The sequence below is a fragment of the Sander vitreus genome, chromosome 14, assembly GCF_031162955.1.
Source record: "Sander vitreus isolate 19-12246 chromosome 14, sanVit1, whole genome shotgun sequence".
In the NCBI taxonomy this organism is placed as follows: Eukaryota; Metazoa; Chordata; class Actinopteri; order Perciformes; family Percidae; genus Sander; species Sander vitreus.
The window spans coordinates 8,973,054-8,985,862 of NC_135868.1; the positions used below are offsets into that span (position 1 = coordinate 8,973,054).

The following is a 12,809-nucleotide window of genomic DNA, read 5'->3' on the forward strand; positions in this document are numbered from 1 at the left end:
ATCCACTGAGCCACCATGCCGCCCTAAATATAAAAGTACTAAAGGTATACTGAGAACATTAGTTAAAAAAGCCTTCACTGTCATACCGACACTGCACAAGAAGAAATGTAGCTTGAAGGTTATTTTTCATTTCATCAACCATTACAGTCTGGTCTGGCTCGCCCCCCCCTTATAGAAATAACATCTGTCAATCCAACTAACCAACTGAATGTACAGATGGTTTATTTAAATACCTGCACAAATGTAATCAAGCATACCTACTAAACAAAAACAGCAACCTGCAAACACGCCATATTTACCTATTTCTCAGAGCCGGGCAGTGGAAGAAAGAGATGCAGGAAGAGAGAGGGAGCGAGGAGTTAGGTTGGCAGCCAAGTGCTGTGAGGTGATGGGTGAAGGCAGGTCAACACCAGCACTCTGAGGAAGAGATCCAACATGGCAGTCTCTGGGGCCTTCAAAGACTCAGCTGCTCACACAATACACTACAGAGTGCAAGAAAAAGAGAAAAACATTTAACATGTGGATCCTTCAATATCATTCATATGGATATGAACAAACATGTGAACAAATAGGCCTTTTTGTAGAATTGAATCCATTGAACACAAAATAATTTAAACAACCTATAACACATCAACTTGATAACAAATGTTTATGCAAATAAAATTCAAACGCCTCAACTGGAGATATTCTAAAGAGAGAGCAAAGACTAGTAATGCTACTTAAATTAACTTCCCTTTACAAAAACATGTGTGGTGGAAGTATTTCGGGGCAGCAGGTGTAGATGTTTTAAAATAGGAAGGTGAAACAAAATAAGGACAGTCGAGGACTAAACCAAGTTAGGTTTTTGTATTTTATTAAATATATTTGCAAATATAGGAGTAACACGATTTCACAAAAGGCACAGCAGCCCCGTGTGAAAAAGTGTCTTCAATGAGTGAACAGAAACACTGAGCTTATATACACAACAAGGAAATGGGAGTGATAGCCACACATGTTCAGGTCTAAACATGACTTTGCATTTTCTTACAGCCATATCTGGACACAAGAGACAATCTAAATCATAATAGACACATTGGAGCCACTGCATCTCTTCCCTCTTGCCCTACTTTCACCCTGGGATCACATACCCCGTACATCTCGAACTAGCAAGGGAACACTGGATCTTCACAGAAAGATAGTTTACTGTGACCTTGTACCTTTATCGGTTCAAACAAGGCCTGTACGCATTCGTCTCCAGACTTTGTGTATGCAATCTACATGTGGGAATGAGATAAACTCCCTTCCAGCATTGTGAAAGAAACACAAAAATAAATTATACGAATAATATAGAGAATCATGCTTAAATGTAATTTTTGCCATTACACATGTATGTACCATATTGGATCTGAACATTAAAAGATGGTAATGAGAAACACTATATCATCAAAAACAGAGGAAGAAGGAAAAAAAAAGATAATTCAGTTTAGTGGTAGCGGTATAACATGACTCACCATCCTGTGAGCGCCCTCATTTTCACTATCAGTTAAAGCAACACGAAATTGATGAAGGAAATAAAAAAGGTAAGAATATATTACATACTTCTATGACAGGTGTTTAGTCCTTCTTAATTAGCTGAATGCATATCTCAACACATTATGCAACAATATAAAAAAAAAATGCAATCTGTCTGTCATGTCTTCTAGTATTGCAACCTATTACCCAGCCTGTATGTTCATAACAAACGTTAAAATGAGTAGTGGTTAAAATCTGGGAATACTACACTTTGGAGGATTGCTGTATACAAACAAATTAACATTTCTACCCCTCTCCTAAGTTCTTAGGGACACAAGTATACAATATAAAAAGTTAATTCATCCAATGTTACAACACTGTACAAAATGTTTGATATGTTAAACTATGTTCAAGACACAGTCAGAGGCCGTCCAGGCGTCTGAGGTAACTTCCTAACGCTTAATGTCCTTTCCTACAGGAAGTGTGATGAGGAAGTTTCTCATTCCAAAGTAATTAGTGATGACAATAAATTCATGCTGACGAATAATTAACTTGCTGAATGAGTCACAAAAAAAGGAGCAAGATGCAGATTGTTGTACTGCTTTCATGAGAATGGTTAAACAATATGTATTGCTTATAGGAATCTTTTGTCTTGGGGTACGAAAGTAAATTCTTTTAAGTAAAGTAAAACTTCAGGAAGTCTGACTTCTGATTTGATGAGGAATGCATGGAGTTTGAATGAGTAAAAGAGCCATACTGCACTTTTTTGCAAGTTCTTTCAGCAGAATGGGCAAAAAAAGGGGGGGGTGAACAGTACAAATCCTGGGACACTGTGTTCAAGATGTGAGCAAGCCTCTTCCACCCCAACGTCTCACCACAAAACTATTATGGGGCAATAGAGCAATGAATCAAGCAGCTTTCACAAGCATCTGCTGTGCAGACAGTTTGTAGATGTTAGCTAGACACTATATAACCATATGGTTGGCAATATGCTGTTATTCCTTTTTGACCATTTTTAAAGACATGCGGATAGTGATACTCTTTTTCAGAGTTATTACTTTGTAAAGATTTCAAGATAGCATATAACTAGTTAAGATTGTTATTTCATGATAGCAGACATTGTTGTCTAAGATGATAAACACGTCTGTTACAACTGTGCTATATGTTTAATGTTGCTGTAATACACTTTACAAAGATGCTGTTTTAAAACCAAAACAAAGTTGTGATCACCAGGCAAAGATCACAAGCTCTCACACAGACACACACTCACACAACATGAACTGCTGACACAAACCTGTATGGTCTGCATCCATATGTGAATCTGCATTCCTGCACATGAACGCTTGAGCCCCAGCAGCTTCCTTCTGTGCTATAATCACCAGCTCAGTAAATCCCAAATCCACAAACAGTCATTAGTCCTCCTGCGCTTGGTTTTCTCTCCAAATCAGCCACCAAATCAGAGTAAAGAAAAAATCTCCAGGTAAAAATAATCCAGACAAAAAATGTGGGGGATCCAGTCACGTTTTTTCCTCCTCAATCTACAACATTGTAGATTTGCCTTCTTACTGCTCAAATGCCTAATGGCTGGTGGTGACTTTGAGTGTGTGCCACACCAGTAGTGCACTACTACACTCAGTCACCTTGGCTGATAACAGCTCAGCCATTAGCGACATTTCAATACCTACTTTTCCCTTGAGAAGCTTCTGCAAAACAATGATCTCTGTGACCAAAAACCCCCTTATATCCGGAGAGGACAAGTTTTTCTCTCTCTCTCTCTCTCTCTCTCTATTCCTCTCTCTCTGTTGCAGCAGTCAATAGCACACTTGTAAGCTCTGTATTAGCTTCTAGGCAGACAGGTTGGTGGTGCTTTCTCTGTAATGGTACCAAGGCCCACACACAGTTTCTTCTAGCTGCTACAGGGAAGGAAAATTAAGTTATTAGTTTTGTCCCAGGCACAGTCTTTGAAATGAATCAACCGAATAATAACCCTCACATTTTGCTGTGACAACTACAGAAAACATCCTTACAGCAACAACTATTCTAATCCTAGGATAATATTTAAATGGATGCTATGCAAGTGACACATACATCCCATAAACCCCTGTGTATAGGCATATTATAGGAGGTTAAAAAAGATTGATTACACAATAAGGCCACTTACAACTGAGTAAAACCTTGGACTGTGTAAAAACACACGCTACTAGTCTCTAACTTCTCATAAAAAAATGTTCTCCTTGTACTTACATAGTTTTTGCATCATAATCGTATTCATTTTAGTCGCTTTTTCTGATTCTATGTATTTTTTTTGTTTTGCAGGAATATCATAAACAGTATGCACTGTTGGCAATAGACATTCACATTTTTATGCCTTTTCTTAACTTTTAAGTTGTTCTTACTTCTTGGTTTTCTCCAATCCTTTCCGTTATTGCTGTCACTTATTGCTTTTACTGCTATAGGACGTCACTATTTCTTACTGATCGTTTTCATTCTGTTTACTGATGGATGAGTTTGTTTTTCATGATGCTACAAGTCAAATTCCCCAGGCAGGAAAATAAAGACTTAACTGAACTGAAAACAAATGGATTTACAGATCAATATAAACGCCATCTACCAAACATTTGCTTGTATGCCTCACAAAGACAAAAGACCTGAATGTCTACCATTTTCATATTAAAAATGTAAAACTAGCTCTGGTGTCCTGTGTCGGGATTTATAACTTATAACAAAGAAAAATCAATCATGAAAATAATTGTTAGTTAAGCATAAAAACGATTGGTTCTTGCAGAATAGGGATTAACTGACTGATTAAAGTGCAAATACGTGTATGATTGACTGCATGAATGAAAGGCTTTCAGTCAAACGAAATGCATGATCAAACCCACTGCTGAGATAATATCTCTGAGACTTCATCCAAAATGGTGGGCTGGTGAATTATGTATTTTACCAACCTGAAAGCAACAGTCAGGGTTTACTCAAATCAAAAATGTCTCAAGCTGTCAGATAATTTAATAAAGGCCTCTATAGCTACAGCCTGCAGGCTGTAGCTATAGAGGCCAGTAAGTAAGTATTATTGCGCAGTCCACTGCACTATCACACCATTACAAACGATGGACGCTTGAGTCAATATGACACTTCGTATTTATTAACGTTAACTGATCTTCGTTACGTTCTTACAAGACATAACGTTACAGACGTGCAAGCACTGAGACAGGTATTTCACCTGTATAATCCCGGGATCGCCTCTGTTTAAGGCACCTTGAGCTGCTGGCATCTCTCTTTCACTAGCTACACACCGTGCAGGATCACAGATCTTCCTGAGCGTTTTCAGTGATAATTGGCACGACACCATTAAAAGACAGAATAGTGTACAATGACTTACAGTTACAAGTAAAATAGCATTCACTTCGGTCGCTGTGATGTTTCGTCGTTGTTGTTGTCCTCTGTACAGTTAATTTGGTCAGTATTCCTCTCGCATGTAACGTACAGCTGATGTGTAACCACAGTTAAGCAATAAATAATATCTCCGGTGGCTGGATTTCCAAAATAAAGTACTAAGTGACCCAACCATTGGGAGATTTTGCGGCAGATAGAAGCACAATGGTTCAAATTAACGATATTTCTGGGAAGGAATATGTAGTAAATAAAAACATTCTACAAATTATATTACACGGACATCTACTCTGGTACTACATTTGCCTGTGCTGCATTTAAAAACCGTTGACGTTAATTCAACTAACGTTACTTCCGCCGTGCGGCACCTGCCGACCAGCTGTCAATGGCATTGGCAAACACATTCAGCTCAACATAAACACTTAACCTGCTAAGCTTTAGTAATTTATTGTGTTATATTTAATGCTAGAAAAAAAAAAGATACAAATGTCTTCTGTGACCTTATAAAAGAACGTGGCTTCGCTGCTCCGACGTTAACAACACGGACCAAAATGGCGTCTCCACCTTCCAACTATCCCTCTTGTGATTGGTTCCTTGACATTCTTGGAGCGTTTTCATTGGTTTCTTGCAGCTTTATTTTGACTTTTTACTTCCGCGAAGTGCTCGAGAGCTGTTACCGCGCGTGATAGAGCTGTCGACAAAGTAAGTTATTTTATAAACGTTTACTAATTCAAATTTTAACTGTCGAATTGTTGCCAACTGTTACTTAGAATGACTCAGCTAACCAACTAAAAATCATTAAATCAGGCTGCTCTCGTTGCCCTCAACGATGTGGAGCTAATCATGACTTGATGTTCAGGTTGAATTTCAATGACTTTGCTTACTTGTTTATTCCTTTCTTGGTTACGCAGTTACTAAGGTCGTAATGGCTGACAGTGCCGACGTTACACCTGTCGTGAGCAGCCAGCCTCCTGTAAAAGAGGAGCAGGGAGGAGGAGAAGGCGGAGAAGGCTCAGAGAGGGATGCAGGAGGTGGTTTGACTGATGCACAGAGAGAGGTGTTGGAGAGATGTCTTCATGCACTCAGGCAGGCTCAAAATGACAGTCACACATTGGCTTCTCTTCTGCTGGTAAGTGTCTGTCTACGCGTGATTAATGGACACACTGATCCTTAGCATTCATGTTGTTAGTATACCAACTGTTTGCATGTAAAACTAATACACGATTACTTGCATCTAGAAACATATTAGTTTAATATAGTAATAGTTTAATTTCGGAATCCATAAAAAACAGTGAAAGGAGAGGTTAAAAGCAGAAAAGTGCATAAAGGCACTAAAGAAAAAAAAGGCGTGGACTGGTAGTTTGTTAATGGCTCTGTTAGGTTTAATTTAACCAAATTGTGCACAAAGGAGTTGATTAATGTAATAGTAGATGGCCAGGTGGATGGGTCACTTATCGCAAAAAGCCAAACATTATCTGTTTCTTGCTTCTCAAAATATGGGGATATAGCTTTTCTCTATTTTATATCACTTGATATTGAATAACTTGGGGTGTGTGATTTTATAGGCTAGCTAAATGATTAATCATGTTGTTGCAGCTCTAACCAGAAGCAGTGACTACATTTACATGAACTGCAATATTCCACTAATAACCTCATAATAACACATTCAAGTATTTAGTTAACCTTATTGATATAAATGGGCTAAATATAAGAAACACCTCTCAGTATAATGCAATATAATTCAACAACAGTACAAATTACACCTTGTAAATGCCCATTAAGTTGAATCACCACCTCTCTAAACCAGTTTCAACAAAAACGGAACATTACAACTTTCACAGAGGTAGAATTTATAGTAGAGATGCTGCATTAATTTTACTGTTGTGTAATATAGGAGTGTACTGTGTATATATAGGGATATGTAGACCAAGTATCACACCTTAGCACTGACAGGTGTGTGTTTTCTGTTGTTTTCCCCTCTCTGTCTTTAGATAACTCGCTTGTGCCCGGCAAGTCAGCTAGACAAACCCACCTTGAGGCGCATCTTTGAGGCCATTGGTCTAAACCTCCCAGCTCGACTTTTGGTGACAGCGGTCAGAGGCAGCGACAACTCCGGCTTACCCCCACAGGAACTCCTTTCATTGGGCACGGCTCTGTTGGCTGCCCTGAGCACAGACCCAGACATGGCCTGCCATCCCCAGCTCCTCACCACCATCCCATTCCTGCTGGGCATTTTAGCAAACGGTCCTGTGAACCGGCAGAAACAGGAAAACCAGGAACAGAACCAAGATGGAGAGAGAGGGCAGAGTCCAGATTGTAAAGTCCAATCAACAGAGAGTTCAAACGCAGAAAGTGATCCCACAAATGTGGTAAAATCAGCAGGAGAGGAAGCAAAGGGTGATGACGGCAGTGAAGCAAACAGAGTATCGACAACATCTCAAGAAACCTCCCCCTCTTCCAAGATGGACGAGGCCATGGCTGCTGACTGCTACCAGGTTCTTACAGCTGTGTGTGCCTTACCCAGAGGTGCCGACCAGCTGCTGAGCAGGGGTGCCATTCCTGCTCTGTGCCAGGCAGTGGAACAAAACCAGACTTTCAGCCACGAGAGGGGGCTTGCCTTGCTTGGTTGCCTCCTCTCAGGTAAAACGAAGGACAAAGTGTGGAGTAAACACCCTGCAGAACTCCTCACTTTACTGGTCAGGCTCTCCAAAGACTTCTGCCAAGCCACAGACCAGACCAAGCTGGACATGTGTGCCCAGTTGGTGCAGTTTCTCCCCCCAGTAGGAGTGGCAGTTGAGAGTGAGGAACTGAAGGGAGTCGTAGCACGTGTATGGGGGGTATTGAGACCCATGTTGCAGGCTAAGTTGACACCGAGACAGATCGGGCCGATCCTGGTCCTCAGTGCTTGTCTGCTGGATTTGCATGGATGGGAGCTGGTGGGACCGCCAAAGTTCTGCTGCTTACTAGTGAACCGGGCCTGTGTAGAGGTCAGAATGGGTTTGGAGGAACCACCTGGTAACGAACTGAGCCCAGAGCTGCAGCACACGCTCACAGGTAATGTGCTTATTTGAAATAGTAAATTGATTGTAATTGTAAAACTAATCATACCTCTGCCTATTCTGAACAATTCTGCTACTTGCAAACCACCAAAAAGTTTGTTAGTTAGTTTGTTTATTCCTACTCCACGCTGCTTCCTGAACCAAGTTATTGAATAGCTTATAAAACTGTTGTGAAACCATGTAGGTAAGATTTTGATTAAATGCAATTAACCTCCTTTGTTACTAAAACCCTTCTTATAACATCTTATTCCCAGGCTGTTATCGAATCATGGAGGCTGCCATAGAGCAGGCCTGCTGTCTGGGAGTGGCACAGGCCACTGCACCTCCTCAGAGCTCCATCCCTTCAATCAGTCTGCAGCAGACCAGGCAGGTCCTCGGGGTGTTGGAGGAGGCCTTCTCTGCTTTAATGTACCACCTGCAGCAGGTGAGAGGATGACATTTAAGCTTCTGTTAGTGGCACTCTGTTCTTTGTCCATTATATCATATTTTATACGCAACAAGCTACTTTTAGATTAATCAAGCAGTCAATTGATCAGTTTAAAAGGTCATTCATGTGTTAAGTCATTTTCTAAATAAAAATGCCAACCATTCCCTAGTCACAGCTTCTCAAATGTGAGGATTTGCTGTTTTTGTTGAAAAAACATGACATTTGATGACATGGCCTTGGACTCAAGGACATTGGGATGGACATTTTTCTCTGTTTTCTGATGTTTTATAGACCAAACAATTAATTGAGGGAATAATCGGCAGATTAATTGATAATGAAAGTAATTGTTAGTTGCAGCTCTACTTACAAACAAGCAGGATTTTTGCTCATTAAAGATGCAGTAGTTAAGACTTATAAAACTAACTTTCTGTAATATTTGCTGAAACTGACCCTATGTTCGAGTAGAACTACATGAAGCAGGTAGTTTAAAAAAAAAAAAAATCTGGCTCCTCTGGCACCACCTACAGCCTGTAGTGCGATTTGCAAAAATCCACAGCTCCCTGTTTAGATGAACCAATCAGGGCCAGGGGGTGCTGTCTAACTGCGTGTCAATCACTGCTCATGTACACACATTCATTCTCCCTTGTGGGGGGAGGGGCTTAGGAGACCGTTTTGGGCTTTAGTGGAAAGGGGGGAGGGACTGAGAAGTTGTTGTTGTTAAGAAATGTTGGCTAAATCCTGGATCTTCCCAATCCTACCTACAGCACCTTTTAATAGGTAGTGCTATGATGGGATTCATATTGTTCTTTTCAGTCCTACCAAATGTTATATTTTATTATGTTTGCTATTGTTAGAGAATGTAACATTAGGAAAGCAATTAAAAGAAACATTTGTTGGTTTCTTTTTTCCTTGGTGCACTGCCAGGGGAAAAGAATGTAGGAATGAAATATTTTGGCAGACTAGGAAGGTTTTGAAAGAGTAGCAAGAGTAAAACATTTCATGAATTTGGTATGGTAAAATACTTTTCTATCATACAGTCAAGGAGAGAGAGGAGGATCTATAAATCTTTATTTATATAAAATTCTTACTTGTATTCTTATATTTTGAAACCTCTTCCTGTTCTCGTAGGTGGATCCAAGTCGTTATGGTGACCCTTTTGTTTTCGCCACATTCCGCTCTCTGTGCTCCTGGCTGGCCGAGGAGACTTCCTGTCTGAAGCAGGAAGTGACTGGACTGCTGCCGTTCTTGATCGGCTACTCCCGAAGCCACCTGCAGGGTGAGAGCCCGATGCAGGGCCTCTCTGACTGGATGGCCGAGATGTCCGACAGAGAGGAGAGGGGGGCGTGGACGGGCAAAGAAGCTCTGAGGTAAGTGTATCAATCCTATAATTTTATACTTTATTCCATAGATTCTGCAGTTATCTGACAGTACTTTCTCCTCTTCCCTTACATCCTCTTCAGGTATCTTCTTCCAGCTCTGTGCCATCTGTCAGCAGAGGAAGGTCCCAGGAAGGTGCTGCTCACCCTCGACACCCCGGCCCTGCTGGTGGACTTTCTGTCACAGTGCTGGACTTCCCCCAAGAGGAAAAGTGGGGTGGCATCGGCCAGGGATCCCAGCATGGAGACAGCCTGCTCAGCCCTCCTCAACTTCACCGTCACAGAGCCAGAGAGAGTCAGGTAGCTGGTTTACAAAATGAAATACTCATCTGAAGCTAAATATTGATCTGTTGTTTCATTTCCATCCATCAGTACTGCGATATCACAGTTCAACAGTTTATGAAGTTATACATTTTAACTTTTATTTTTTTGTTTAGGAAGGACCCATGTTTCAGAAAGCTGGAGGCCCTTCTGAGTGAAGCACTTCCAGTTTTGGTGCATAAACCTCGCCTGCTTGTCCTAGCGGCAAATTACTGCACGTTGGCGCTGATGATTGGCAGACTTAAATCCGCCCCTTCAGGTAAAATAGTTTTCTTTTGGTTAATCACACACTTTGTACCAATTTGTTTTCCAGTTGTGTTCAACGTTAACTCTTGTCCAGTGATTAATTACATGCAACAATACCCTCCGTACAGTTTGTATGTCTGTGTTTAAATTCTATAGTAATTCCACAGTGCACTACAGCAAACCTGCAATTTTGTTTTAGTGCTTGTATTTGTATTTTTATTCAATGTGCTTGTAAAGAAGCCATTTTCACAGCAGACATTATGACATCGCAGGCGTTAGCAGTAACATTAACAATGGCTCTGTTCTCTTCAAATGCCCCAGTAAGCCCAGTGGCAGTGAGCCAGTGAGCTACTATTCACAGCACCCGGACTTTGAAATAGAAGCAGCTAAATGGAATTCAGCCATTATTAATTTAATTATTTACACCTGTTATTCCTCCTGTGACATGTCGAAATGTCTTCTGTAAAAAAGGCCTATACCAGGGCTGTGGAACTGGCAAACCTAATTCTAATGCAGCCATTACTAATGTTATTTGTTACCCTTGTGCATTTCCTTTTAACTGCTTTGAAAAAGGCCTATAGGAATGTGGATCATGTGGGCTCTATGTTGGATAGAAATGCTGCTGTACACAAAATGCAGATTGGGGCTGTAAACATCAACTGATGTTGACTGAGTCTCTCTCTTTAAACCTGCATTAATCAATCAGTCTGTTGACTCTCTGTATTGTGAAATGGGTCCCTTGTAGTGCTAAAATTATTATTTTTCTATTTTATCACATTTTTAATTTAAAAACAACCACAACATGTCGGTTATTGGAAGCATTGGAAAGACGTATAGTTTTTTTATTTTCCAGGCTCAGTTGAAGCCGGCCAGAGGCGGCTCTTTTCCACAGCTCTCCGGTTCCTCCGCAGCGCCCTGGACTCTAGCGCCAGCCCCGGTCCAGTTAAGGTGAGCCTCAGCTGGGAGGAGAGTTGGGACGAGGCTGCGGAGCTCTGGAGGTTGTGTCTGCAGGCTCTGGGAGGTTGCGCTCGCGCCCAGCCCTGGATCACCACCCTGGTCAGAGAGGAAGGTTGGCTCAAACACACACTTACCATGCTGAGTCAGTGTAGCGCACTACCTGACAAGCACACACAGGAGGCGCTAGAGGAAGCTCTGTGCGCCATGGCAGACCAGTGCCCGGTCTGTAAAGTGGAGATTGGAGACATGATGAAAAATGATAAAGGAGCTTTGATCTGTATGAGGAACCTGAAGAAGTCAGTGGGAGTGAAGTGAAACCAAACTGCTGCCGACAATATGCTCTTTTAATGGAGTATTTTTAAAAATGAAGTAATAAAGGAGGGCTGTTACTGAAGCTAAACGTGTGTTTATTACTTGTACCAATCTGACATTATACAATGTGTTACCTGTTGCCCCATACTTTATTGTAAGGAAAAGATGAAAGGCCCCAGATGCTGCTGGTCTTGTGATCTTTGCAAATGAGCTTGCATTGAAACAACGGCACTCAAAATTATGAACATATTTTTTGTGTAATGTAATGCAAATGTTTAGACAGCTGTGCTCTGAAAAGACACGGTTTCTTACATGTCAATTGTGAAATGCTAACGTCTTTAATAAAAAGCTATTTTGTTAGAAAACCTACCAGAGCCACTTTTTGCTTGTGTTACTTGCCACCAACTAGTTGAACACTTCCACCTGAAGCAGAGCTCATTGGGTTGAGTTTTTTTACATCCACAGTAGGAAAAAATTGACTCTGGGGCTGGAAGCCACAGACAGGATAGGGAAGTCAAAAAGTATTAAAAGACACACTGTTGTCATAGGCCAAATCCTTTAAGCTGTGTAGCAATGCAAGGAATGCATGCAGAGTACCCTTCTAGTTTTTATTGTTCCGGGATTTTATCATGTCAAAGCTTGAGATGTTTTGGTTTTTAAGTCTCAAGTCGAGTCCAGGTATCAAATAACAAGACTGCTACTCTGGCCTGAAGTTTTTACCCAGTTACTTTACCCAGTTTTGTATAAATGAAATGCATATGATAAAGGTGATCAAATCTAACAAACCATGATGTCACAGCAGGCCCCTGTTAAGGTGGATAAGTGTTCCTGTAGTTAATCCAAGAGTCCTCTTTTCTATGAACTGCCACAAGATGGCGCACTGAGACTTGTTTGGATATAATGTGGCTTGAGGTTCTGGACACACTCCACCGCTGTACATTTGTAGAGGGAGCTGTGAATGTATAACTTTCGAGTGTTTTTTTCTTGTTTAAGTCCCTCTCCCCCCCCCCCCCCCCCCTCCAATTCTGCTTCCTGATTCAGATTTAGGAAAACAACTAGTTTGTTTTTTAGTAGTAGTTTTTTATGCAGTGAAATGTTGGAGAAAGCATGATAAAGTAATAAAAAAGTATGTGTGTATTCTGTTATTAACAGTGATTTCGTTAAAAACGTTGTAGAAAAAGTGACTCATCTCAATAAAATATTAAATGTAAGTTCATATGTATTGTTTTG

At 40.8% G+C, this 12,809-nt stretch overlaps 2 protein-coding genes across 6 annotated transcripts in view; one reads left to right on the plus strand and one right to left on the minus strand.

The window, feature by feature from the left end:
• Positions 1–5,861, minus strand: part of kiaa0319l (KIAA0319-like ortholog) — a 23,417-nt gene extending 17,556 nt beyond the window's left edge. Inside the window, exons 1-3 of one of the 5 annotated variants that reach the window (XM_078267854.1) lie at positions 4,871–5,425; positions 2,786–3,401; positions 300–482 (exon numbers count right to left, since the gene is read on the minus strand). The gene's annotated coding sequence lies outside the window, so the exon portion shown is untranslated. Of the gene's footprint in view, positions 1–299; positions 483–2,785; positions 3,405–4,870; positions 5,426–5,765 lie in introns of those variants that run through there. The other 4 variants (XM_078267852.1, XM_078267853.1, XM_078267855.1 and 1 more) reach the window with 4 other exon arrangements.
• ncdn (neurochondrin) lies at positions 5,807–11,948 on the plus strand. The gene is made up of 7 exons (XM_078267856.1): positions 5,807–6,010; positions 6,873–7,935; positions 8,195–8,364; positions 9,496–9,734; positions 9,828–10,043; positions 10,181–10,323; positions 11,164–11,948. Exons 1-7 carry the CDS (start codon positions 5,807–5,809, stop codon positions 11,580–11,582), a joined length of 2,454 nt encoding a protein of 817 aa, XP_078123982.1. The 3' UTR covers positions 11,583–11,948.
• The last annotated feature ends 861 nt before the right edge of the window (positions 11,949–12,809 follow it).